The sequence below is a fragment of the Phocoena phocoena genome, chromosome 19, assembly GCF_963924675.1.
Source record: "Phocoena phocoena chromosome 19, mPhoPho1.1, whole genome shotgun sequence".
NCBI classification, from domain to species: domain Eukaryota; kingdom Metazoa; phylum Chordata; class Mammalia; order Artiodactyla; family Phocoenidae; genus Phocoena; species Phocoena phocoena.
The window spans coordinates 57,094,866-57,120,278 of NC_089237.1; the positions used below are offsets into that span (position 1 = coordinate 57,094,866).

Consider the following 25,413-nt stretch of genomic DNA (forward strand, 5'->3'; position numbering starts at 1 on the left):
TGGCCTCCTGGTCTCTGGGGACCCTTAGGTCTCTACCTGTGGCCTCGCTCACCTGAGGCATCGTTCCGCCCTCTCAGAAACAGGACTCTGATGACATCAACAGCAGCGAGCAGTAACTCGGGGTCGCACATCTGCAGCAGCAAGAGTGTGTAATTCGCCTTCGTCCGGTAGCTGCTGTTCCCAAACCAGTACAAAATCTCCCTCATCTTCTGTTCCACCATCTTGTCCAGCATTTGGTTCAAGGAGGACTTGATTTTCCCCTCCTTCTTGCTGAGGTTGACCCGGGACCTGTGGTAGACAAAATCCTTCCCCTGCGTGGTCTGAAGGATATTTTGAAAATACTGTAACAAATACAAGCTATCCAGCTGCTGCAGGATGCTGACCAGAAACCTCCTCTGGGATATCCTGCCCACCCTTCGGAACCACTCTTTGGTGGAGAAGATGTTCCAGGCCAGGACACACGTCTCACACTTCTGGCACACGGGGACAGAATTGTTCCCGTTCTCACATCGAAAATAAGGGGCATTTTTGAGCCTCGATGCCATGTTTTCCATGGTCCCGAGATGACCAGCTCATTTTATCCTTGCCGGTTGTCAACTGCACCAAACCCCAGAGGAACAGGAGAGGCTGATAAATATCCCAATTGAGCCTTTTCAAATGTGAACATCTCCCAAAGAAAAAGAAAACTGCTGCAATGGGCAGAAAGCTGCTCTCCCCAGAAACTGCCGTTGAGTCTGGCTTTCCGTACCGACCTCCTAGGAAACATGCCTTTACCGTAAATCTCCTAAGCCTGGCGCTGCTCAGGCGGAGGCAGTTGCTGTATATTCTGAAAGAGCTGGTCATGTCATTTCTAGAACAACAGGAAGAGAGGTAGTCAAATTTAAATAATGTACGGACCCCTTTCAAAGGGGAAAAAAAACCATTGTGGAGCCTGGTGTTGAGTTTCCATTGTTGCTGTTCGCGAGTGACTTTTAAATATTTGTGAATATGAAATTAGATGGAAACGTCTGTGTACGGCTGTTTGGTTAGAACGATCTTGAATACGTTTATAGTCATCTTCTTAACTCATCATCAAAGTGAAAACACAAATGTTTAATATATATTTGTTACTTAACTGCTTCAGAAGGTTAACCAGAAACCTCTGCAGGGAAAACTCCCTAGTGGAAAAAAATGTCTGTGGGCCTGAGAATATATTTGGGGACTTCCAGCCTCAATCACACACCAACCCAGGTATCTGGGAGGAAGCACAGCTGAGCGGAGTGTGGGGTCTGGGGTCAAATTCCTGGGTTTGGACCCCAGCCCAGCTGCTCACTAGCTCTGTGAACACGGGCACATTACTTAACCCTTTATGCTTCAGTCTCCTCATCTGTAAAATGGAAACAACAGTAGTTCCTACTTCAGAGGCAGTGTGAGGATGAAATGGGGTATTATATGCAAAGCACTCAGAAGACCGCCTGGTACATATTCGGCCCCCAATAAATGCTAACTATCGTCCTACTGTCATCAGTATTATTGTCATTGGGGTCATTATTCTGGGCAGCCACATAATCGATGTCCACTATGATGTTTATACATGCGTATGTACAGACGTTGAGATGCATGGGAAGAAACAGTATGTGTGGAGCTTTTAAAAGAAAAATGACATGACAGTGACTTACCTGTTTCATGAGATCATTACCATTTAGCACTGGCTTGTGATCCACTCAGAAGTGGTGACTTGGGCCATTCCAGCCAAACATGTGAGCACACACGGCCCTCGGGGCCCCCGAAAGATGGTCAGTGATGACCCAGAAGGAGACCAGGGGCTCACTGAGATTTCCAAAACTTTTTAGTAACAAAAGGCTGTTTGCAAATTATATCTTCTGTAAAAACCCAACATGCAACATAGACATAGTGATCGTCTATTAGTACAAATTTATAAGTTCAAAAGTTGACTTGTTAGCAGGGCAGCTGTTGAGAGCCACGGGGCTATTCTGAAGACAAAACCTTTACACCTGAGGCCAAAGATGACAGACATTGTCTTACACCAGCTTCAGACTCCACAAAATTTAAATTGGCAGCAGCCCCAGAGAACCCAGAGTCCACAGAAAACAGCTTGAAAATCACTCCTAAATGCTGACATACTCAGAATGAAGTGTCTCCAAATAATTTTCAAAAAGTCTGAGAAAAATACGCGCACACACACACACACACAACACACATATTCAGTGTGTATATGTGTATACACAGAGAGAAAGAGAGCACAAATGCAACAAACTGCTAATAACTGGTGAGGTGGGTGAAGAGCATATGAGTGTTCATCATTCTATTCTTTCAGCTTTTCACAGGTTTGAAATTTTTCAAAATAACTAATAAAGCTATACTGCTAAATTAGGAAAAATGACTGTAAAAGACTACTACGTAACCATAGCCCCTCAGCTCAGCACCGCAGCCAAAATGCCCTTGCAAACGTAGGACAACCCAGAAAAGAGTTTTGAGGACACACTGAGACAACTCTACTTCAGGTGGGACCAGGTTCACACACTGATTCTGGTACCACGGAGCTGGATGATCATACGCTCCCTGCCTGGCTTCTCTGAGCCTCAGTTTCTCCATCTTACTGATGATGAGGAAGGAGGAGATGAAGGCAGATGATGGAAATTACGCTACCTTCTACCATCAGATCAAATGTGTGAGGCCAGTTGCCTCTGCTCTTGGTGTTGTTATTACTACCCCGGATTAAACCAAAAGGTTGGCAATACCGTGAGCATGTCTAGCGCCCGCGTCTGGCGACCGGGCACTGATAGAGAAAGGCAGCGTGAGTCATCGCTGGGCTGGTTGGCCGTGAAGGTCTTGTAAAGAGTGGGGGTGGGGACAGGAACCAGGCCGGGAAGGAGGTCAGTGCTAACAGCTCGGGCTCCTCTATCTGACAGATGCCTGGAGAAAAGGCCAGAGTGGATTAGCATCTCACCCACCAGGAAGGCCAGACAGAGGAGGGAGGTCCAAAGTACCTGAGTGTATAAGGGGGCACATTACCCCCAGAAATGCTACAAGCTGAAAATACAATAGCTTGTTCCTAAAGGTCCAAATAAATGAGGATTTTCATCTGTGAAGCTGACATACTTCAAGGGAGCAGTTTTGCAATCCAACTCAGCCTTGGAGTCAGAGATTGGCTGGAATCCTGCTGCTTTCTTACTAGGGCTGTGGCCTTGGGCAAGCCCCTCGGCCCCTCTGGGCCCCCATCTCTCCTCCTCTGTAGAAGATGTGTGATCACCAGTGCCCTGCAGGGTGAGGCTTACATTCGTTAGTGTAACTAAGTCTGGTGGTTACTTCTGCTGCCACCGCATCCCACATACACAGGTGTGAGCACACACACGTGCACACACGGCATGTCAGCCGGCTCAGGCAGGGACACTGGAGCCATTTGAGATCGGGTGTTAGAGTTTAGAATGTGACCTTGGCGGATGGCGGGATGCGACGGCCTGACGGGTAAGCCAGTGGTGGGGAAGTGGCGCCGGTGGTACCCAAAGAGGTAGGCGGGCAAACAGGTCTCGCTGGAGTAAGACCCAGGAGGGGAAAACACTTCTCAGAGGAAAGCTTTGGTGCTGAGACGTACATCTGGAGATTTCTCGAATATCCAGGCTACCAGCAGCCTGCAGGCTCCATGCAGTCCCCGAGCTGCCTTCTGCCCTTTGCATTCTGTTTTGTTCATGATTCTGATTAAAGCCTACACCGCCCCAAATCTTCACCTCCTCTGCCCGCCCCCTGCATGGCGTAGCGAGCCCCGGAAGGCATGGCTGCTGTACCCCCATCGGCTCCGCTGTCCTGCCCAACGACGTGCACCTGAGGTTCTGCTGGTTCCCACCCAGCACCTGACCTGGGTCAGATGGCGGGAAATCAGGGAAGGGCTCAGAATGCAGAGCAGGAGGGTCTCGGCTACGGAGCAGCAACCATACCTCCACCCCGCGACTCACTTGCCACCCTCGGCTGCCCACCTCTGTAGATGGAGGTCGTGAGTCCACCTCGCTCACAGGCGGGTGATGTGTTTGCAAAGGCACTTGATCACATGGGAAAAGCTGTACTAGGATCGTTCTCAAGAGGAAAGATGGGAAAACCATCGTGTTTGGTGGTGTCACACTTGTTGGCAAAGTTAACTGAGACAAGTCTTCGTTCCTGAGAAATCGTGGAGTTTCCAGTTGCCATTTGCCCTTTGGTTTAAAGAGAAGCAGGTGGGGGGCTTCCCTGGTGGCGCAGTGGTTGAGAGTCCGTCTGCCGATGAAGGGGACACGGGTTCACGCCCCGGTCCGGGAAGATCCCACGTGCCGCGGAGCGGCTGGGCCCCGTGAGCCATGGCCGCTGAGCCTGCGCGTCCGGAGCCTGTGCTCCGCAATAGGAGAGGCCACAACAGTGAGAGGCCCGCGTACCGCCAAAAAAAAAAAAAAAGAGAAGCAGGTGGGGAACGAGGGCATTGGCTAGAAATGTCTCCCTCTCCGGGAGGGGGAGAAACACGAGAGCACAGAAAAATTCTCACCTGGCTGACACGGCCAGGTCCTCAAGGAGATCGGGTGACTTCCTGCTTGTTCGGAAACTCACGGCCACTTGCTATTGGTATGAAGGGTGGAACAGATTCAAGAGAGTAGGTGGGGCAGACAGAAGTTCTCAAACCCAAGTCTGCATCAGAACCCCCAGAGGCCTTGTTAAAACACTGCCCCAGAGCTTCTGATTCAGCGGGTCTGGCTGACGCCCGAGAATTTGCTTTTCTAATAGGTTCCCAGGTGGTGCCGATGCTGCTGGTCAGGAAGCCACACTCTGAGAACCACTGATGTTCATGTCTCAGAACCTGTGAACGTAACCCCGTTTTAGAAATAAACACAAACGTTTTTTTCAAAACGTCCTACTGAGCGTCCTTGACCAAGTTTTGCCTCTCTGAGCCACCAACCTTTTCATTTTCATTCCATAGAACAGGAAAAATACTACCTATCTCACAGGGCTGCAAAGATTAAATGAGGTAAGAAATGGGGAACGGTCCTCAAAATGCCAAAGCCCTCCCTACTCATCATTAACTTTAAAAACCTAAGCTTTAAAAATTTTTTTAATTTTTATTTTTTGCTGGCGTCGCAAGGCAGGCGAGATCCTAGCTCCCTGACCAGGGATCAAACCAGAGCCCCCCGACCCCGCAGTGGAAGCGTGGAGTCTGAACCACTAGACCGCCAGGGAAGTCCCCAAACCTAAGCTTTTTAGAGGAAACCCGAGGGCCTCAGCAAAACTTCAGTGAAGGAACGCGGCAGCCAGCGGTGGGTGTGAAGAGGAAAGAGGATCCAGAACCTCTGGAATGTCGGATCAGCTGCATCTGCTATTATACGTCCCAGTCTATGCTTAGGGAGTTGCCAAAGGCCGTGGAGGCTTCTGTGGGACATACAGAAGAGTGGCACACACTGACACAGCTTGGGGAAAATGACAGAGGGCGTAAAATTGGCCTTTGTTATCTTTTTTAATTTTTTATTTTGTTTTAGGCGATTTTCAGTTTTTGGACCCAGGGGAAGAAAAAAGATATGCCCATCGCTTAAGGCAATGCTAATGCTTAATTTTGCTTTGATCTTCTATCTCGAGAAGAAAGGTCTTAAAACCAAAAATGAGTGGACAAAAAGAGGAACTGAAGTTCAAAACAGGTAAGGAGACACCCAAAGGGTTCCTTTTATGAGTCTGAGTGTGGCCTAAACAAATTACATCTCACGACACTGGCACAGTTTACCAACGTGACTGAAATCCAGGCAGTAAATTTTGAGAAATTAGGAAGAATGGTGGAGGATGAAGACAGGCAACGTTGTCTTGATTTTTTAAAAGAAAAAAAAGGTAGATTCTGGAAACAGCAGATGAGGTGTGAACTTACACCAGAATTCTAGAATGGTTTGTCAAATATTATGTGACCATTTGGAGAAGGAAGTAAGGAGTAATCAACAACCCGGCCAAGCTGATCTCACTTTCCCCCTAGAGGGCATCATTAGAGAGGAAATGCTGACATAGTATATCCTGATCTCTGCCACTGAAAAGTCCTTCATGGTGTGCAGTGGATAAAGGGGCCGTAAGGTGGGCTACATTAGCAAACAATTCTACTGATGCATGACTCATTGAATAACTAAACCCAAAAGATATTGGCTGAGGACTGCAAGATTCCAATCAATATAGGTATCAACCTAATCAATATGTATATCAACAAGAGTAAGATTTAAGAAGAAAAGGTTACCAATTCTGTAGGTGACACCAGGCTAGGAAGGAGAGCTATTACACTGGGCATAGAGTCATGAATAAAACTGTCTCCGCAAGCAGCAATGATGTGATGACATTTAAAATGCAAATTTAAAAATTTCTAAGGATACACAGTATAGCCCAGGGAACTCTACTCAATACTCTGTAATGGCCTATATGGGAAAAGAATCTAAAAAAGAGTGGATATATGTGCATGTATAACTGATTCACTTTGCCGTACAGCGGAAACTAATACAACATTGTAAATCAACTATACACCAATAAAAACTTTTTAAAATATTTTCAAGGTCAATAAAATTCAAAGCTTTTAAATTCAATTAAAAAATTCAAATCCTATACTATATAAATCCTAGAATTCAAATGTAGGGCAGGGTCTCTGGAAACGAGTCAAGTGACGCTGGAGTAAAGTACTCTTGACACAGGACCGTCAGACTGGCCAAAGAGGAAGGGGCTTGACTTGACACAGGTCACGGAAAAGACCCAGAAGTTGTATTTCCAGGGAATCCCGAAAGGGGCCTCAGGTTATATCCTCAGAAACCCATTTAAATACAGTTTGTCATTGCGCTTAGGGAGCGTGTCTGAAGAAAGGAGGGGGATGTGATCAGAGGAGTAGAAGGTCCGGAAACCACAAAGGAAAGTGGGAGATAGAGTGAGAAGCCAAGAATAATTCCCGGGCGGGACAGTGTGAGAGCTGCCCCCGAACACGTGGAGAACTGCCCTTGAATGAGGAATCAGACGCATCCACACCGTCCGGGTGGCTCCAGGAGAGAGGAAGGAGCCCCGTCGCCTGAGGTCACAGGGACTATAGGACTCGGACCCCACTAAGACATTCCTGCAATCCTCACTGTCCCCAAACCAGGTGAGCTTCCGGGTGAGGTAGTGAGCTCTCCATCACGGCAGAGCTGCAAGGCCCGGTCAGACGTGCGGGTGCAAAGCGACGGAGGCCGTAAGACGCTCTACTCCTATGAACGCAGTTCATGATGTGGTTTATTCCCGTGCACACAACACCCGCCGTCTAAGGAGCAAGGCAGCGTGGGGTCGGGGTTAGAAGTTCAACGTCAGCCCTCCCAGGTCTGAATCCCGGCTCGGCCACTCACTCACCACGTGACCACGGTGACCCCGAGCAAGTTCACTGACCCCCACCGGACCACAGCTTCCCCACCTGCAAAATGGGGACGGTGTGAGCAGCTACCCCACGGGGCTGCCATGAGAGCCACGAGGGCTGACGCAAGGGAGGAGCTCAGGACAGCGCCGGGGACGCGGGGGAAGCGAGATAAAGTTAGCGATTTATTCTGATTCCTCTGCAGTCTTTCTGACGGTTCTGAGGATTCCTGGTGACCACCTCTGGGCACCGTGTGCTGTTCACCCGAGCAGACAGGACATCACGAGAAGATGGCGAGGGGGACTTAGGGCCTGAGGATTATGGCAAACGTGGTGAACAGCGATGCATGGAGCCCAAGGCGGCGGCCAGAGACCCTTCCCCTCATCCCGTGACCCACGTGATTTCTAAAGCCAGCAACCGCTGGCAGGGATTCTGCCCCCCAGTCAGCCTTAAAACGCAAGCTGCCGCCCCGTCTGTGTGTTAGCACAGGTCTGGGCTCTGGACCCCGGCATCTAGGGAGCAGGCTCCACCGGGGTCGGTGCCGGCTTCTCGGGTTCCTCTCCCAGATCCGCAATCCGGATGGCGTTGTCCTTCTTGGAAAGCCAGAAGGCTGGGAAGACGGGCTCCGAAAACTTACAGTCGAAACGGTGCACCAGCGTCATGGCCTCCGGCTCAATGCCGTAGAAGGAGAGGACGCCTCCAGGGAAGTCCACATAGACTCCCAGCCTCTGATAAGGGCGGGCCCTGAGTGGGGTCTCCGTGTCACTGTGCCAGGCCCTGAACCCCTTGCCATCCCACTGGAGGCTCCAGGAGAAGTCGTTTCCGGAAATGCAACCATTGCGTTCCTCGCCCTTGCGGTCGATGCCCTGGCACGTCAGGCCCACGTAGATGCCCGCCCCGGAGAGCTCCACCTCGAAGTAGTACCTATGCAGGTAGAGGCTCTGCTGGGCCAGCACCTGCCGCCAGTGTGTGAACCTGCTGGGGAGGCCCGGGTACGGGTGCGCCCAGGGCGTGGTGTTGGTGACCTTGCGGTTGTCCTCCTGCAGCCGGAGGTACCTGTGTGCCGTGTCGGGGTCGAAGGCAACGTCACAGGCATCTGAGGGGACACAGAAAGTCAGGGACCAACAGCTGATTCAGACCCAACACTTCAAACCTAGCGAGCCTCCAAAGGACGAAAAGACATCCGTCTCCCAGACCCCTGTTCCTTCCCAGAAAAGAGGTGGGTAAAAACCAGAAAACAGAACGCAAGTGTGATATTGTGATTTATAATAAATATATATTTGGTCTCTGGTTCCCGTTTGCCGGCACAAAGCTCCCTGTGATCTCCTGAGTGATAAGAGCACTAGGACCATCTGTTGTTCTAATATTTGGTCTTTGGCCCCTGTTCCCGACACAGAGCTACTGAAACCCTTGTAATTTCCCAGGTTATACATGTCTCTTTTGTTCTGACGAGGCAACTCTGGGTGGGCTCCTGGAGGGGGCTGGCTGGTCACCAGAGAGACCAAGTCATGACTAGAAGCTTGGAACTTGCAGCCCTAACTCCTATTCTCATGAGAAGTGAGAGGGGCTGGAAATGGAGTTAGTGGGCCATCATGCCTATGAGATGAAGCCTCCATAAAATCTCAATAGTGCAGGGTTCTGAGTGCTTCCAGGTTGGCAAACATCCACACCAGAAGGCGATGCACCCCATCTCCATGGGGACAGAAGCTCCTGAAATCGGGACCCTCCCCAGCCTTGCCCCGTGCCTCTCTCTCTCCATCTGGCTGCTCATCTGTGTCCTTTACCACATCCTTTAATAAACTGGTGAATATAAGTGTCTCCCTGACTTCTGTGAGCTGTTCTAGCAAATGCTCGAGTCCAAGGCTGGGGCGGGGGGGTCCTGGGAACCTCTGATTTGTAGCCAAGTCGGACAGAAGTTGTCCGTCACCTGGGGACCCAATACTTGGCGACTGGCATCTGAAGTGGGAGCCAACCTGTGGGATCTGACGCCATCTCCAGGCAGTGCCAGAACCGAGTTAAACTGTGGGACGCCAGGGCAGTGTCACGGAGAACTGCTTGCGGGGGGGGGGGCACCTCGCCCATGCAGGTCGTAAGTGGTCCCAGACCCCTTTTGACAAGTCAACCCACCTCCTTCCTTCCTGAAGCTCAAATTGCTTGGAATTTACTATATTATTTGCTGCACTGAATCAAGAAGTAAAACCTACGGATGGGCTCATGCTTTCATTCATTCAACAAATACGTCCTGAAATCCAGGCACTTTTCTACCCAGTGTCGGCAAGGGTCTGGGGCAGACAGGCACTCATACACCCACATCTGATTCACTCATTTGTTAAAATATCTGGCCAATATTTAGCAGAGGAACCCTCAAGCAGTCCCCTGCCCCACACATTCTCTTCCTGGTCCCAGAAAACAACACCTCCACGCACCCAGGTGCCCAAGTCACACTCCATTTCTTTTCCCTCATCCTCCCACATCTTGTCCCACCACACACACAGGCAGCCCTGAGTCCTCTCAGTGCCCTGCTTCACCCCCATCTAAGCCACCCCCAAATCTCCCCCAGAGCGTGCAGTAGCCCCACGCTGGCCGGGGTGCTCTCTCCCGCCTCCCCCGCCCAGACCTTCTCCCGGACAGGAGCTCGCTTCAGGGAGCCAGCTAAGGTGAATCGCGTCGCCCCAGCTTACAGCCCCTGATGGCGCCCCTGCCCTTAGGAAAAAGCGGTGACCCGCCTCCCTGGCCACCCAGCCCTGTGTGACTGGCGCTTGCCTGCGTCAGCAACCTCGTCTCCTGCCCTCTCCCCCTTGACCTCCACACTCCAGCACCCTGACCTCAGACCCACCCAACGCTGAACCCGCTCGGGCGGCTTCGGCACAGACCGTTCCCTCCACGGTGGGGTCCTCGCCCTGACCTGAGTTAGGGAGATCCCGACTGATCCGTTCGGATTGCGGTTGTGAGTCTGTCCTCAAAGAGGTCTCCATGCCTGCCTCAATGTCTCTCGGAGAACCCTGGCTTTATAACTTCCTGGTACTCATCACAATGTGTAATTATTTATCCGTGTGTTTGTTTCATGAATGTTCTCCTTTTATTCTATCAGCTCCACATTTTATGCGGGACTCTATCCTGGGGTTCTAGCTCTGAGAAGATGCTCAGTATACACGTGCCAAATGAATGAGTGCGTTAGTACTCTTCTCGTCTAGGGCGACCCAGGGCTCCTTACAGGGTAGGTGATTCTATGCCTTGGGACAAGAAAACCAGAATGGGTCTGGAACATTCTGTTAGTGCCAGAAAGCAGCAATACTTTTCAGAATCTCAAGGGCAGAAGGTCAAGGCTTAAAGGTCACAGAGGCCAGCTTACAAGTGGCTCCCACTGGTCAGTCAAGTTGGCAATTTGACAGAACTTGGACAGGTGAAATGATCTGAGTCCATAAAAAGCTAAAAGGTCACAGCAATACTCTAGGAGCAAAAGTTAATGTCATGCATGAAAAGAGATGACTTTCATGCAACAGAAAACAGATTATAATAGGATGTGGTTCACTTTTATTTTAATGTTAAGCACAAAAGGTATCTGGCTTCTTGTTATTAACTATATCTGTTAGTAAAACATACATGTGGGGCTTCCCTAGTGGCGCAGTGGTTAAGAATCTGCCTGCCAATGCAGGGGACACGGGTTCAAGCCCTGGTCCGGGAAGATCCCACATGCCGCGGAGCAACTAAGCCCATGTGCCACAACTACTGAGCCTGAGCTCTAGAGCCCGTGAGCCACAACTACTGAAGCCCATGTGCCACAACTACTGAGCCCACGCGCCACAACTACTGAAGCTGCACACCTAGAGCCCGCACTCCGCAACAAGAGAAGCCACCGCAATGAGAAGCCCGCGCACCACGACATAGAGTAGCCCCTGCTCGCCGCAACTAGAGAAAGCCCGCGCACAGCAACGAAGACCCGATGCAGCCAAAAATAGATAATTAATAAATAAATAAATTTATTAAAAAAAAAAAACATAGACGTGCTGGTGTCAGGAAGCAGGAAAGAATCAATCAAGGAAACTGTGTGGAAACCGAGAGGTCCTGGGGAAAATGAGGAGCTGTGGAAAGAACAGGAGACAGTCATCGAATCCGAGGCTCCACGTCACGACCAGAGCAAAAGGGGTTCAGGAGTTGGTCAGCCAGCGCTCAGCCCCAGAAAGCAAGCAGAAGCAGGGTTCAACAGCACGTTCCAAAGAGATGAAGCAGCTGCATGTCCTAAAAGTGAGCCTCGACTACCCAGATGCAGCCCTTCCTCTCCTGGGAGATGAAACCTCCCTGCCTTGTTAACCATAAGGAAGTATTGATTGGGAATAACGTGTTTTCAAAAATGCTGACAGCCCAGGACACTCCCACATCATGACGGGACAATGGGTTTTGCAGTTCTGGCCAAGTCAGACTTAACAGGGAGCCATTTGGGAACTAGCCAGGATCTTTGAAAGGGCCAAGGTCATGAAGGACACAGAAGGACAAAGGGACTGGACCCAGACTGGAGACAAAGAAACATCTGTGACCTTGGACCGGACCTGCAGCCAGAAAAAAGGACATTGGGAGGAATACCTCGTGAAACCTGAATAAATTCCACAGATTAGTTAATAGACTTGCAGTAAGTTCATTTTCCAGTTTGGATCAGTGGACCGTTGTAACGTAAAGTGTTAATGTTTGGAAAAACCGGATGAAAGGTATACAAGAATTCTTGGTCCTCTTTTTGCAATGTTTTAGTAAGTTGGAAACTGTTTCAAAATGAAAAGTTCAAATTTTTCTTAAATTAAACTTTTTTAAATGTACCATTTGGGAACAGACCCTGCTGTTGCAAGAACCTGAAACCTACGTGAGACGGCATCCTTGCTTCCAAAGCCTCACGCGTATACCCACACCCAGGGAAAGGGAAGCTGTTCACGACTTACACAGGAGGAACTGCTGCCTGGTGCTGGGCTCCGGTTCTGAGGTCCAGTGTTTGTGTTCAGTGATGGCACACACCTGAGTTCCGATGTCGTACTCCTCTAGAAAATCAGAGAATTGTGAATGCACACCTGTCCAGGTGGGCAGGAGAACCTAAGCAGGAACCCCCAGCCCCTCTTCCCTGGGCTTCCTCGGGGAAGAAGGGCCCGGACACTAGTCATGTGTCAGAGACCCCTGCTCAATGGACCACACTAAAGTGAAACACGCTGAGGAAAGACCCCAGCCCGACTTGGATTTCCCTTGAAAGTACAGGCATCAGCAACCTCAGAAGCTAGTCTCGGAGATGCTGGCCAAGGGCGTGATGTGACTGACTCACATTCTCTGGTCTCAGTCATCAAGGTAAGTGTCCATCAGTAGCACGGCTAGCCAGAGGATGGCTCTGAAAATGAGAAGCTCCCTGGTTCTGCTCTCCCTCCCAACTCCCACCTCCCGCGTCAGCCCCTCCGAGACACTTCAAGCCACAGCTTCTCACCTTCCTTGGAGAACTCCTGGAGCTTCTCCTTGTAATTCTGCAGCAACTCGATCAGGTGTGCAGTGGTGTCCATGATGACCTCGCGGATGCCCGAGAGCTTGTCCTTGAGTCCAATGTAGACACTAGGGAAAGCATCGTCCTTCATGTTCTTGAACTTGCAGTACTCCTGCAGGAAAGGACACACGGCAGAACTTGCCCTGGCCTCTGTGCTTCTTAAACAGGGCTGTCCTCCTCAATACGGCACCTTCCTCATCTGTAAAATAGGCTGATGGTGACGTGCACTTCACAAAGAAAGTGTGTGTAATGGGTCCAGCTCAGTGTCTGATAATGTAGAAAGCATTCGTGTTTTTTAACTGGGAAAGTGGACTTTTAGAAATCAAGAGATACTAGGCACCCACGAGCAGATGCAATACACAGCCCAGACAGGGAATCGAAGAACAAATGTGTTACACCAACAGCGCAGATGGCGGTAACATTCCTGCAACCTTCATTCTATCAGTACTTTTTTTTTAACTAATTTAAACACAAACCACAACAGGGATGGAGGAAGGGGTGTAGCACTTGGAAGATTCACAGACAAGTCCTCAGGCGGGAGTGCCTGCTGCTGCATTTTCCTAGTCGGTTCAATCCAATACACAGTGTTCTCTAATTCTTGGTCTGTGCTTTAGAGTTTGAAAAGTGTTTTCACATAGATAATCACATTAAGCCTCTCATGCTTCAAAACTCTGCAGTGATCAGGAAAGGTTGCTTTCAGGTGTAACACATTATCAAAATTCAAATGCAATGGAAGCACTGAATTACAGAGTGGGTACGGCAGAAAACTTAGCGATGAAAACAGTTGTACCAGAATGGTTAGATTAATAATGGAAGAGAAGAAAGAGGCCAAGCCAGAGAGTAGACAGGGAGAAAAATGAACATTTTAACACCATATGTAGAGTTAGTGCCATATATGATAAAAGTAACATTTTAGATCACTGGGGGGACTTCCCTGGCGGTCCAGTGGTTAAGACTCTATGCTTCCAAGGCAGGGGGCGAGAGCTGGATCCCTGGTTGGGGCACTAAGATCCCTCATACTGCACGGCACAGCGAAAAAATAAAAAATAAAATAAAATAAAATGGTCTATTTCTAAAAAAAAGAATCACTGGGGAACAACAATACATGTCATTTCGATTGGCTAAAAATTTGTGGAAAAAGAAGTTATGTTTAACTAAAATAAGTTGGCCTATACTAAAATATATTTTATACATATTAAAGTTTTTATGTTAAAGTTACAAAAGGAGAAAAAAATAAAGAGATTTTATTTCTTTTTAAAAATTATTTATATGCTCTTTAGGAAACTCATGACATGGGAAGCCAAATTTTTCTTCATAGTTTCTTTGTTTTGATATTGAAAAGTAAAGGAACTGAAAGACATTCTTTGGTATGTCTGTCTGTCTCTGTCTGCTTCTCTTTCTCTCACTCACTACAAGGCTAACGATGATTATCTTGGGTGATGGAAATATGAATGATCGCGTTCCTTTATATTTTTCCATATTTTCCAAGGCTTTTTTTCATAATAAGCATTTATGTTTGCCTTTAACTAGAAGGGAATCTTCCCAAAATGCAATAAAAGAACTATTTGTATGTAGGAATATTAGCACTGAAGGAGCCTTGGAAATCATTCACTCCGACCTGCTTGTTTATAAATGAGGAATTTGAGACCCAAAAAGGTCAAGTGACTTGCTAAAAACTACACAGCGCTCTAGTGACAGACCCAGGAGGATGGAATGTCTGATGGCAGGTGGCTTAACATACAATGAATGGCACATGGTAATGCAAGGTCTCATCTTCTCTGCTGGGCTGTCTGTCCTCAGTCACCCCCAGCGCATGCAGCCCTCTCCGAAAGGCAGCAGGACCCGGGTCTCACCCCGGCCCAGCAAGCATCCCTCCACTGTCGGAGCGGTTTATAAAGCACACTGAGGCCTGAGCTCATCACCCCTCAGCTGAAGTCCTCCCTGGGCTGCTGTGCCTTCACGATGAAGAGCAAGCTTCTACAGCCAGATGCCCACCTGGCCCCGCCAGCCTCGCCTCCCATCACTCTGTACCCAGCATCCCGCACCCCATCCCTGTGAAAGCGCCTCAGTTCCCCAAATCAGCTGTGCTGTCTCAAACCTCTCTGCCTCGGCACATGCCGTTGCCGCTGCTGGCACAGGATGCGTCTTCCACGACCCGGTTCCAGCCTCTCCGCTCTGGAAAGCCCTCCCTCCTGTACCCCTGTACTCAGCTCCTCTCTGCCCTCACAGCTCCCTGCGCACCCGTTTATCAGCGGGCAGTCCCCCTCCCCCGTGCGCCACAGGCCGAGCAGAGCGAAGGTCTCCCTGGCGTCAGCGGCACGGCAGCCCATACCTCCAGGAAAATCACGGGGTTGCCGATGGCAGCGATTCTGTCCAGTTCCTGCCTGGTCTTCTCCATCTCTGCGCTCCTGTACTCCAGGTGGGTCTTGATGCCATTGGCCTGGCCCAGGGCAGCTTGTTCCTTCTCCTCCAAGAAGAGCATCATGTCAGCCTGGGCCTTCCTCATGGCAGCAAGGAGATTCCCAAACTGTTCCTTGGCCACCGCCTTTACCTCCGACACCAACACCTGGCGGGGGGAGGGGCGGAGGGGTGAAGAACCCGTTAGCGAGGCGTCCAAGCTTCTCAAAGCTCAACACGCAGAAACGCAAACCCGAGAAACCCGCAAATCAGGGAGCGATTTCCTATGGTAAAAGCAAGCCTTTATTCTCATTTGAATCCTGGGTTCCCGGAAACAAGAAGGACTCTCCAGGGTATAAGTACTTATTTGCCAATCACTCCCTTAGTCTCTCATCCATCAGATGAGAGAGTGAATTATCTGATTTCTGAGTCCAGCTCTGACAGTCGGGCTGCTCTTCAAGTTTGTGACATCAGTCTACCAACCAGGACAATGTGCGTATTCAGTATACTTGATAGTCATGTTTCTTGCGGTAAAATAATAATTTGGCTTCTTTGTACAAATCAGTAGCATGGATTTGCTTTCTTAGCATTTCATTTATGTCCAGTTAAACTGCCCACCGGGTCCATCTGAGCCAAAAGCACATCTAACCCTATGGTGTCTGTGCCAGGCACAAAATGTTTAGGGTGTGTGCAGGTGTCCACAGCACGTAAGCATCGCAGGACCAGCCTACCTATGCAGAATGGAATGCCACGTTCAAAAATATATAAAACAAATTCCATGTGATGAATAGCAAGGATTTGCATGATGGCACTTGTGCATGTGGGATTCTATCCTTCCACATCCTTTACAAATGCCTTCAGTCAATGTCATATTTACAACTTCAATCCACGTTTTCAACGGTTTCCACTTCTCTTTGGTAGTTCTTAGGTCCTGGTGCTGACGGCTCCCTCTGACAATGCCCAACTCCAGATCGTTGCCCCAACACAAATTACCTGGTTAAACTTCATGTAACGTTCTTGGAAACACTTTCCTTTGCTCACCCTCCCTTCAATCTCCCCCATCGTCCCTCCATGACCATCCCATCTGAGAGCCCTCTGAGCAGCCCCTCCAGGTACTATTTTCTGTTCTCCTGGGGTCCTGCCGCCTGCCTGGTCACTTTTTAATTACACAACATAGTAATACAATACCGGCCACATTTAGTAAGTGCTTATCATGGGCCGGGCACTGTTCTGAGCACGGTATACATATTCTCTCATGGCGACCCTAGAAGGTAAATACAGATGTCCCTCCATATCTGCAGATTCCACAACCACGAATTCAACCAACCACAGAACGAAAATATTTGGGAAAATATTCCAGAAAGTTCCAAAAAGCAAAACTGGACTCTGCCAAGCTGGCCACTATTTACATAGCATTTACATTTTATCCGGTATTGTAAGTAATCTAGAGAAGATTTAAAGTATACGGGAGGATATGCGTAGGTTTCCGTGCAAATACTAGGCCATTTTATACAAGGGACTTGAGCATCTGTGGATTTTGGTATCCGTGGTGGGGGGATTGGGGGTTGTCCTAAAACCAATCCCCTGAGGACACCAAGGCACGACTGTACTACTACAGTCCCCATTTCTTAGATAAAGAAACTAAAGCACCACCATTTCAACAGACTGAGTAATTCTTAGGTCAAGGGAGCAACACTCGCAGGCTCTCCTGTCCCATCAATCTAGGGACCCTGGATGATTCTTGTTGTCTCTGTGTCCTCATGTACCTCCTACATGGTGGCCACTGTGGTAACTACCTCACCTGGTTACCATGCAGTTAAGAGAAGAACTGAGTAGGGATCAAAGTGTCTGGAAAATAAAGAGCTGGAAAAAGGCAAGATGCTCCATGCGGTTCTCCAGATTACACTGAGCATGGAAATCAACAATCTCTGAAGGTTTCCAAGACTTTAAAGGGATAATTATTGTTCTTCTTTTCATAAGACTATATGGGTAAGAAATAGGTATTCATTCTTCCACAGCCAGTTAGTTATAAACACCAAGAAGGAAGAAATTAAGTTGAAATGGTTACATGTATTATATATGGATAGATGGATGGATGGACGGATGGATGGATGGATGGGTGAGTGGATGCGTAGGTGATGGATGGATGGATGGATGGACGGATGGGTGGATGGATGGATGGATAGATGGATGGGTGGATGGATGGATGGATAGGTGGGTGAATGGACAGATGGATGGATGGATGGACGGATGGATGGATGGATGGGTGAGTGGATGGGTAGGTGATGGATGGATGGATGGATGGACGGACGGATGGGTGGATGGATGGATGGATGGATGGATAGATGGATGGGTGGATGGATGGATGGATAGGTGGGTGAATGGATGGATGGATGGATGGATGGGTGAGTGGATGGGTAGGTGATGGATGGATGGATGGACAGATGGGTGGATGGATGGATGGATGGACAGGTGGATGGGTGGGTGGATGGATGGATGGATGGATGGATGGGTGAGTGGATGGGTAGGTGATGGATGGGTGGATGGATGGATGGATGGGTGAGTGGATGGGTAGGTGATGGAAGGATGGATGGACAGACGAATGGGTGGGTGGATGGATGGATAGATGGATGGGTGGATGGGTGGATGGATGGATGGATAGGTGGGTGGATGGATGGACGGACGGATGGATGGATGGATGGATGGATGGATGGATGGATGGACGGGTGAGTGGATGGGTAGGTGATGGATGGAAGGATGGATGGACAGATGGGTGCATGGATGGATGGATGGATGGATAGATGGATGGGTGGATGGATAGGTGGGTGGATGGATAAGTGGGTGGATGGATGGATGGGTGGGTGGATGGATAGTGGATATGTAGGTGGATGGATGGATGAATGGATAGAATCATTCTTGGTATGCAAAGATGCTGCTGCTGACTGACTGCCATAGGGTAGTTGTTTTGCATTCTCCTCTGAGTTGTGGTTATTGGCTTGCCACTAATGAGAAACCTTTGTGGAACTGTTTGGGTCTACATAGGGTTTATTATAGAAAGTGGTCACAAACCAGAGAGACTAAAACTAAGTAGCCTGGCATGCCACTGGCCTTATCAAGTACCGTCCACTAATCCAGCAGCTCTCACCTCTCTTTTCTGGCTGCCAGGATTTAGGACTGGTGAGAATTGCATGCAGAACACCCTCCTATGATGGAAGGATCCAAGATTATGCATAATTTCTGGAGCTCTGGCTAACCACCCCCCTTGACTCCCACACACACCCTTTTCTCCCGGTCAAAAAAGCATATACACATGTACAAATAAGGACACTGTCATTACAGGACTAGCTTGCTTCTACTCTGTAACATTAAAAAGTAAATCACTTGCCAGTTCTGAATCTTGAACTAATTTCATAGCAAATCCCCATAACAAGTTGAAGCCACCCTGCAGTGTGGCCGACCTTATCTGTACCCACAGTTCTCACCCAATGATAAAACCCATGGGGCCCGTGGACATGGGGGCCGGGCCTGCACCCTGCATCCCACAACCCCGGGTGGGCCTGGCTGGGCATGCAGCAGCGCCAAAGCCCGGCAGGTGACCCCGGCCAGCCTTACCAGAACAGATTTATGGTTGTCTTGGAGCCTGGCGATGGCATTTTCATTCAACTTGAGTTTCTGCTCCAGGTCTAACTGGGTGATCCGAAGCTCAGCCTAAGAAGAGGAAAGGTCAGCGTCAAGGAGGAAGGAGCCCAGGGCACTCGGAAGGTCCCCAGGAGCAAGGGCACCGTCTGCCCTTCTTCCATGGAAAGGGGAGTCTGTCTCAGAAACTGCTCTCAGAAGCCAGGCTGGAGCACCCACCCTCAGTGGAGGCACAGAGGGTCAGCTGTGTGCCGGCACTTCCTGGGGTGAACTGGCTAAAATGCAGGGAGAGCTTACGCTGCACTGGGCATCGCTTCAAGCATTTCTCTGTGTCACCTCTTATCATCCTGACCATGCCCATAGCAGGTAAACACATTATCTCCATTGTACAGGTGAGAAAATGGAGCCACCTATCCAAGGTCACACAGTTGTCAGTGGAGTTGAGTCCAGCCCATCCGGCCCAGAACGGCCTGACAAGGAGCACAGGGCGCTTGAAGTCGGGGGTGGGCATGCCAGGGTTTCTAGTTAGCAGATGAGACTTCGGGAAAATTTACTTAACGCCTCCACACTTGCATTTCTTCACCTGTGAGGTGGGAGCAGCTAAAGTGCCCGATTCACAGGGCTCCCGCAAGGATGGGAGGCGTGTCAGCAGGAACTCTGTACAGTAGCGGGCACGTTGCAGGCGCTCCATCCGTGTCAGTGGTGTCATTATCCTCATCGTTACTAGCACTACCTCGGCTGCTTCCCATCACGGACTCTTATTCTCCGCCGGATGCAGACAGAGCGAACCCTCCCCACCGAGGCAAGTGCCCACCTGAGAACCCCGGGTTTGCCCACGTCGACGCCCCTGCCCAGCCCCACTCTCGCCTCCTGAAACTCCCCAAGCACTGTCTGCCGAGAACATGCCGAGGCATGAAACCAGAGCCTTTGCAAACTTCAGAGGCCCTGTCACTTTCTGCGTCCACAAGGGCATGAGACAGCAGCAACAGAAAGAAGAGCTTTCACTGATTTTCACAGCAGCGTGTCTGCACTCGCCCTAACAGAACTCGGGGTGCGGGGGCACCGTGACGCGTCTCCCCTTCCTCCCACTGAAGCCCACGGGGATCCCAGGCCCCAGTGGTGGCAGCCCAGGCAGGCAGGGGACTCGCCTCCCTCTGCAGAAGCCTGGCAACGTTTGCTCAGGCCCTGCGGCCCTGACTCAGAGCCAAGTGAGTCCAGGTGACCTCCCGCCCCTGAGGCCTGAGACCTGATGCCCGAGAGTGGGGGAAGCAGGGAAGATGCGGGGTCCGACCTATTTGGGGGCAACGTGGAATCCTGGTCTGTCTAGAAGGCTTATTACCCAGTGACCTGTTCCATGACGGGAGGGGACATGAGCTGCTTGTTGAAAGGTGGTGGGAGACACAACAGAACACACGTTAGCAACGAGTGCAGAGCGTATTAAAGCGGTCGGCCCCAGCACCATCCGGGGACACAGGAGACCCCCAGAGTGTCCAGGGAGGGGGCTTCTCCCTGCTGTCTGCGGATTGCCATAAAAGGAGAAAGGGGCTCCCAAGTGCCTAACGGGGACCTCTGAGTGAGTCACCCCACAAGCAGGCACTCCTGCTTATCACAAGAGGCGGGGCCACTTCGGAGACGAGCACCTCCAGTTTTTCCTGTTCCCAGGAAATGACGGGGTGCCTTAGACCCTGGCTCCCGGTCGCAGGCCCAGGCAAGCCCCATACAAAAGCAGGACAGCAGTGCCAATGAGAGTAGACGGCCCCATGTCCAAGGGCACAGAGAGTCCTCCCTGCTTCAGCGGGGTGAGGGCAGATGCTGTGCAAAAGGCACCACATCTGGGGTACAAGACCTGCCTCTCTCAGGCTCTACGACCCTCATCAGATGGTTTAGCGTCTCCTCCGGTGCCTCAAGAATATGTTAACAAAATCGTTCTTGCTTCTGTCTCCAGGGCAAAGGTGGTACCCAGCTCAGTGGCCAGGGTCGGGGTAGAGATGCAAACTGGAACAGCAGGGGGAGGGAGAAGAGAGGAGGAGATTCCAGATGGTGCCAGTTGCTTTGTGTTTCCCTCTAGAGAGTCTGTGTCTGGGAACACTAGGGTCCCAGCTGGGCCCTGACTTCACCCCTTGGCCAGCTGATCAGAGCTCACTACGTGCCAGTCCAGTTATATAAGACACCGTCCCTGCTCCTGAAAGATGCACAGCCTGGTGGAATGTTCAGGATAAAACAAGTCGCATAATACTGAGTCCAAGGCACTCCTCGGAACTTCTAGAAGAAATTCTCCTGAACAGCCTCAAGCCATCCGCCTTTTGGCAGCAGACGGGCTGTGAACAATGCTGGTTAACGGCGCCCCCAAGAAGCGGGAACACTTGTGGCTCTCAGAACTCAGATCCTGCTCTAGCTGCAGACTGTGTCCAAGAGCCCCACCATATCCTGAGCTTTCTGGAACCAATGCTGAGATCGGATGCGGTGACCTGCCACTAATGGACCTGAAGGTCTAAGGCGGGGCCCAGCCGAGCCTTCCTTCCTCCAAGATACCTGCCCTGACCTCACTGCCGGGGGTCTTCCTCCTTGGAACACGCAGCAGGGCCTTTGTGCTGCCCCAGCCCTTTGGCAGACGTGGACCTGCCCTGGCTTCCTGACTACAGCCCACGCTCCCTGAGATAGTGTAGCACACTTAGCCCATAGAAAGTGCTCGATAATGTTTGATAAACTTGAAAAGGAACAGAAAATAACAGGAAAGCAGTTACAGAAAGAGTGCCAACTTCACAACTCACACACACGCATGCCACAGCTTCATTTCCCAGCAGCGAGCCTGAGTTCAAAGAAGGTGAGTGGAGTGAAGATCAGCTGCTCTTAAAAGCTAAGGGAAGGGCTTCCCTGGTGGTCCAGTGGTTAAGACTCTGCACTTCCACTGCAGGGGGCACAGTGGTCGGGGAAGTTCTGCATGCTGCAGGGTGTGGCCAAAAAGAAACAAAAAAGCTAAGGGAGAGGGATGGTCTGGGAATTCGGGGTTGGTAGATGCAAACTATTACAGGTAGAATGGATAAACAACAAGGTCCTACTGTAGAGCACAGGGAACTATATCCAATCTCCTGGGGCAAGCCATAATGGAAAAGAATATTTTAAAAAGAATGTCTATATGTGTAAAACGGAGTCAGTTTGCTGTACAGCAGAAATTAACACAACGTTGTAAATCAACTACACTTCCATTTTAAAAAAAAAACAACTAAGAGGCTTTGGGACGCTGGCCTGGGCAAGGGGCAGAGCTGAGTCCCCATTGGGAAGAGCTGGGCTCTGGAAGCCCAGCGGCACAGAACAAATAATCAGAGAACACCCAGAATTCCCAAATCCAGAGTTTTTGCCCACTGGCATAGCTAGAGACCGTGGGAGCCTCAGAAGGGGCTCTGTCGGTGAACTGAGAAATCCATCGCTGTGGACCCAATGCAGCTTCCGGCCGCTCTGTGTCCCTGTGGCTGGCCCTGCTGTTCACGGTTTCCCTTGCACAACATTCCTGAGTGACTAGCGCTTGACTCGATCCGAAGTGACCTTCAGCAAGCAGCTCCAGCGGGCTTGGGCTGGCTGGAGGAAAGATGGAGCTTCTGGAGCCTTACTGATATCTAATAAGACTTTCAAAATAATCCTGGTGGTGGCTGAAGCCTCATCCAGGTACTGTGTCTTCGGAGCTGGTCTCCTGGGCTCCTTGCAAGAAATCTTTTGGCTCCTGAGCCGTGGCAGGGCCACCCAAAAAGCGCTGACAGAGCACACACTCACTCTCAGAGATGAAAGCAAGGATGCAGGGTGGAAAGGCAGGAACTCTGATAGACACACCAGGGAGCAGAGGCTGGGAACTGGGCCCGCACCAAGGATCTAGGGTACGGGGCTGCTGCATCACACCTGTAACCGGCCTGCTTTCAGCACCAAGAACTGCCCCAGTTGTCTGTATTTTACCTGACACAGCTCCCTCCTGGGATGTCTGAATTTGGGGTTCCACCCAGGAGCAACACAACTCTCCCTGCTCAGAATGACAATTACCCCATGTCTCTGTAACGCACCAGCTTACACCACGTTAAAATTCATATTGTAGCTATGCTGCTACAGGCATAGAACTTCTGAAAGGAAACAGAAGAAAAGAGTAGATTGTGGTGTCTGCCTCTGAGGAGGGAGATGGGCAGATCCAGGCTGGGAGGGAGGGCTTTTCTGGGAAAATCTATCTCAGTATTTGGTGGAGATTGTTTCTGAACGGGGGCACACATCACTTTTCCAGTTAAATGTAACAGAATTCAGATATTATACCCTGAACAAGGGAAAAGCAGTACACTCTGCTTTAATCTCTCTACATGTGTAGCAGGGTTTTGGTGCAAAAAAAATAAAGTAAGGTCATAATATTGTGACCTTGGGGTCCTTCCCTGTGTTCCTCCAGTGGGGTGGCTTTCCAGAAGCTTCCATTCCCACTCCATGGCTTAGTCATCTGTATGAGTCTGGACAAATTTGGTAAAGACGAAAAGAGTCACCACCTCAGTGAGTTATTCCAGGACTGGATGGGAAAATCCATGGAAAGCACATAGCACACGGCAAGGCTACATGAAGACCATGTAGTCAGTTACATGGAGCTTTATCCTCTGACCTGTCTGCTGACGCAGAGCCTCCTCTGTGAACGTGGCTGTGAACGTGGGGAGTGGGTGGCAGTGACCTGCTCTCCTGAGTGGACATTTCCTGGCACTGGAGATGCTGGGAACTGTTGGCAAGTGGATTGTGGAGTTGATAACGGTGACTCACTGGCATCTGGAATGCAGAGCTTTCAGGAACAATTCGCACTAACGCTGGATAAAATCCACACTTAAGGGAGGGTGTGGAGAAGCGGGTCCTGCTCCAGGAAGCTCCTTGTCTGCTGCCAGGAAGCCCGGGGCCAAGATGCGGCCACGGGCCCGTGCTCAGTGCAGACAGGGAGCTGCCCGGAGTCTGGACACAAGAAATGTGGGACAAAAGAACTGCACTTCCCCACTGAGAACAAACGTGCTCGTGGAAAGTCCGAGTATGAGAAACGAAGCATATGAATCCATTCCCAGGAACTTCTCCAGGCTTTCAGCTTTCTCAGGGCAAAGAAAAGCCAGCTGTTCTAGAAACAGTTGCCCTACCTGATGGGAATAAAATTACAGGCTATGAGCACAGCATTTCTCAGTCTCTCCTGATACCTCTATCTGATGAGGAGATTTATTTTCCCTAAGGTAAGCAGTCCTTGACATCGTACCCCGGAGGGAAGTTTCCAGTTCTCTGTTATCTCGGCACTATTCAAGCTCTTGGATTTCATACCCGGTATCTCCAAAGGGGCCCTTGCTACTGATCTCTTGTTTCGGGTAAAGGGAAAAAGAGAACTTCGGGCAAAGTTTAGGCTCTTTTCTCTTGAATTTCTGCTAAGCTTTACATTGCATTCATTGCCACTCAGATCCAGCCAGAGGGAAACACCTTCTGCACCCAACACCCACCCACGGATGAGTCACCAAAAGCTGAGTGAGAAATAGTGGCAAACTCGCCACAGGAGCGAGCAGACAGAGAGTACAGGGACAGCAGGACCGAGATGGCGACAGAGTAACCAAAGCAAATGCAAGAGACAGGGGCCAAAGCTAAGAGCACAGGAGTGAAGCCGGCAGCCCCAGGAGCTGAGGCAGAGGCCAGGCCTCTCCCTGGCCCACGGCCTCCCCACCTCCCTCTCCGCACGGACCCCAGCACTTGCCTCCTTGTCCCTGTGGGCGGCACCGAGGGAGACAGAGGCATGGCCCCTGTGCTCGGCCCGGCCGCACTCCTGGCAGATGCACTGCCCATCGGGGCAGCAGAAGGCAACCAGGGGGCTGTGGTGGGCCGGGCACACGAGCAGGTCCCGGTCCTTCATGGGCTCTGTCAGCTGGTGGCCGTGCAGCCTGCTGTTCTCCTGGTGCGGCCGCAGGTGCTCCGGGCAGTAGTTCACCATGCAGGTCAGGCAGGACTTCACGGCCCTCACCCTGCTGGCCCCGAGGCAGAAGTCGCACAGGACCTCCGCCCCCGCCTCCACCTCCGCCCCAGGACGCCCCTGCCAGGCAGAGCCACGGCTCTGTCCCCAGCTCTCCCCCGGGGAGCTCCCCGGGGCGGCTGCGTCCTCTTCTTCTGCTGGGCTGGCCGACCCACGGTCTGGGCTGAGAGTGGCCGGAGGGTGAGCGGGAACCCCGGGCAGCGGCCCTGGAGCCATCAGATCAAACTCAGCCATGTGGAAGTTCTGCACCAGAGCTGTGCTTCCTCCGCTCCTGGGCCCAGAGTCCTGCGGCCCCAGTCAGATGGGAGAACCACGCCCAGCTGACTGCAGCTGCCTCAGGATTTTAACTGTTTCCTCCCCACAGAGGAAGCTCAGTCGGTCGTCATCACTCTGCTCGGCTTAGAGGACGGCCAGCTGCAGTGGCCACAAGGCAGCCCGGGTCCCCAGGCTCAGGGAGACCCAGGCTGTCTCCCCACAGGCTCCGACCCGTCCTCCAGCCCAGACCCGAAACTGCTATTCTTC

At 50.8% G+C, this 25,413-nt stretch overlaps 2 protein-coding genes across 2 annotated transcripts in view; both read right to left on the bottom strand.

Annotated features, from left to right (window-relative positions):
• The window catches only part of FBXW10B (F-box and WD repeat domain containing 10B), a 35,286-nt gene extending 34,732 nt beyond the window's left edge, over nt 1-554 (bottom strand). The window contains exon 1 of the mRNA XM_065898069.1: nt 53-554. Coding sequence (XP_065754141.1) covers nt 53-554 — 502 coding nt within the window. The remainder of the gene's footprint in view (nt 1-52) is intronic.
• A 7,306-nt stretch (nt 555-7,860) lies between these two features.
• On the bottom strand, nt 7,861-25,125 carry TRIM16 (tripartite motif containing 16). Its single transcript, XM_065896646.1, has 6 exons — nt 24,619-25,125; nt 18,867-18,962; nt 15,190-15,423; nt 12,804-12,969; nt 12,277-12,372; nt 7,861-8,444 (listed from the first exon to the last, which is right to left on the bottom strand). Exons 1-6 carry the CDS (start codon nt 25,123-25,125, stop codon nt 7,861-7,863), a joined length of 1,683 nt encoding a protein of 560 aa, XP_065752718.1.
• Nucleotides 25,126-25,413: the final 288 nt, after the last annotated feature.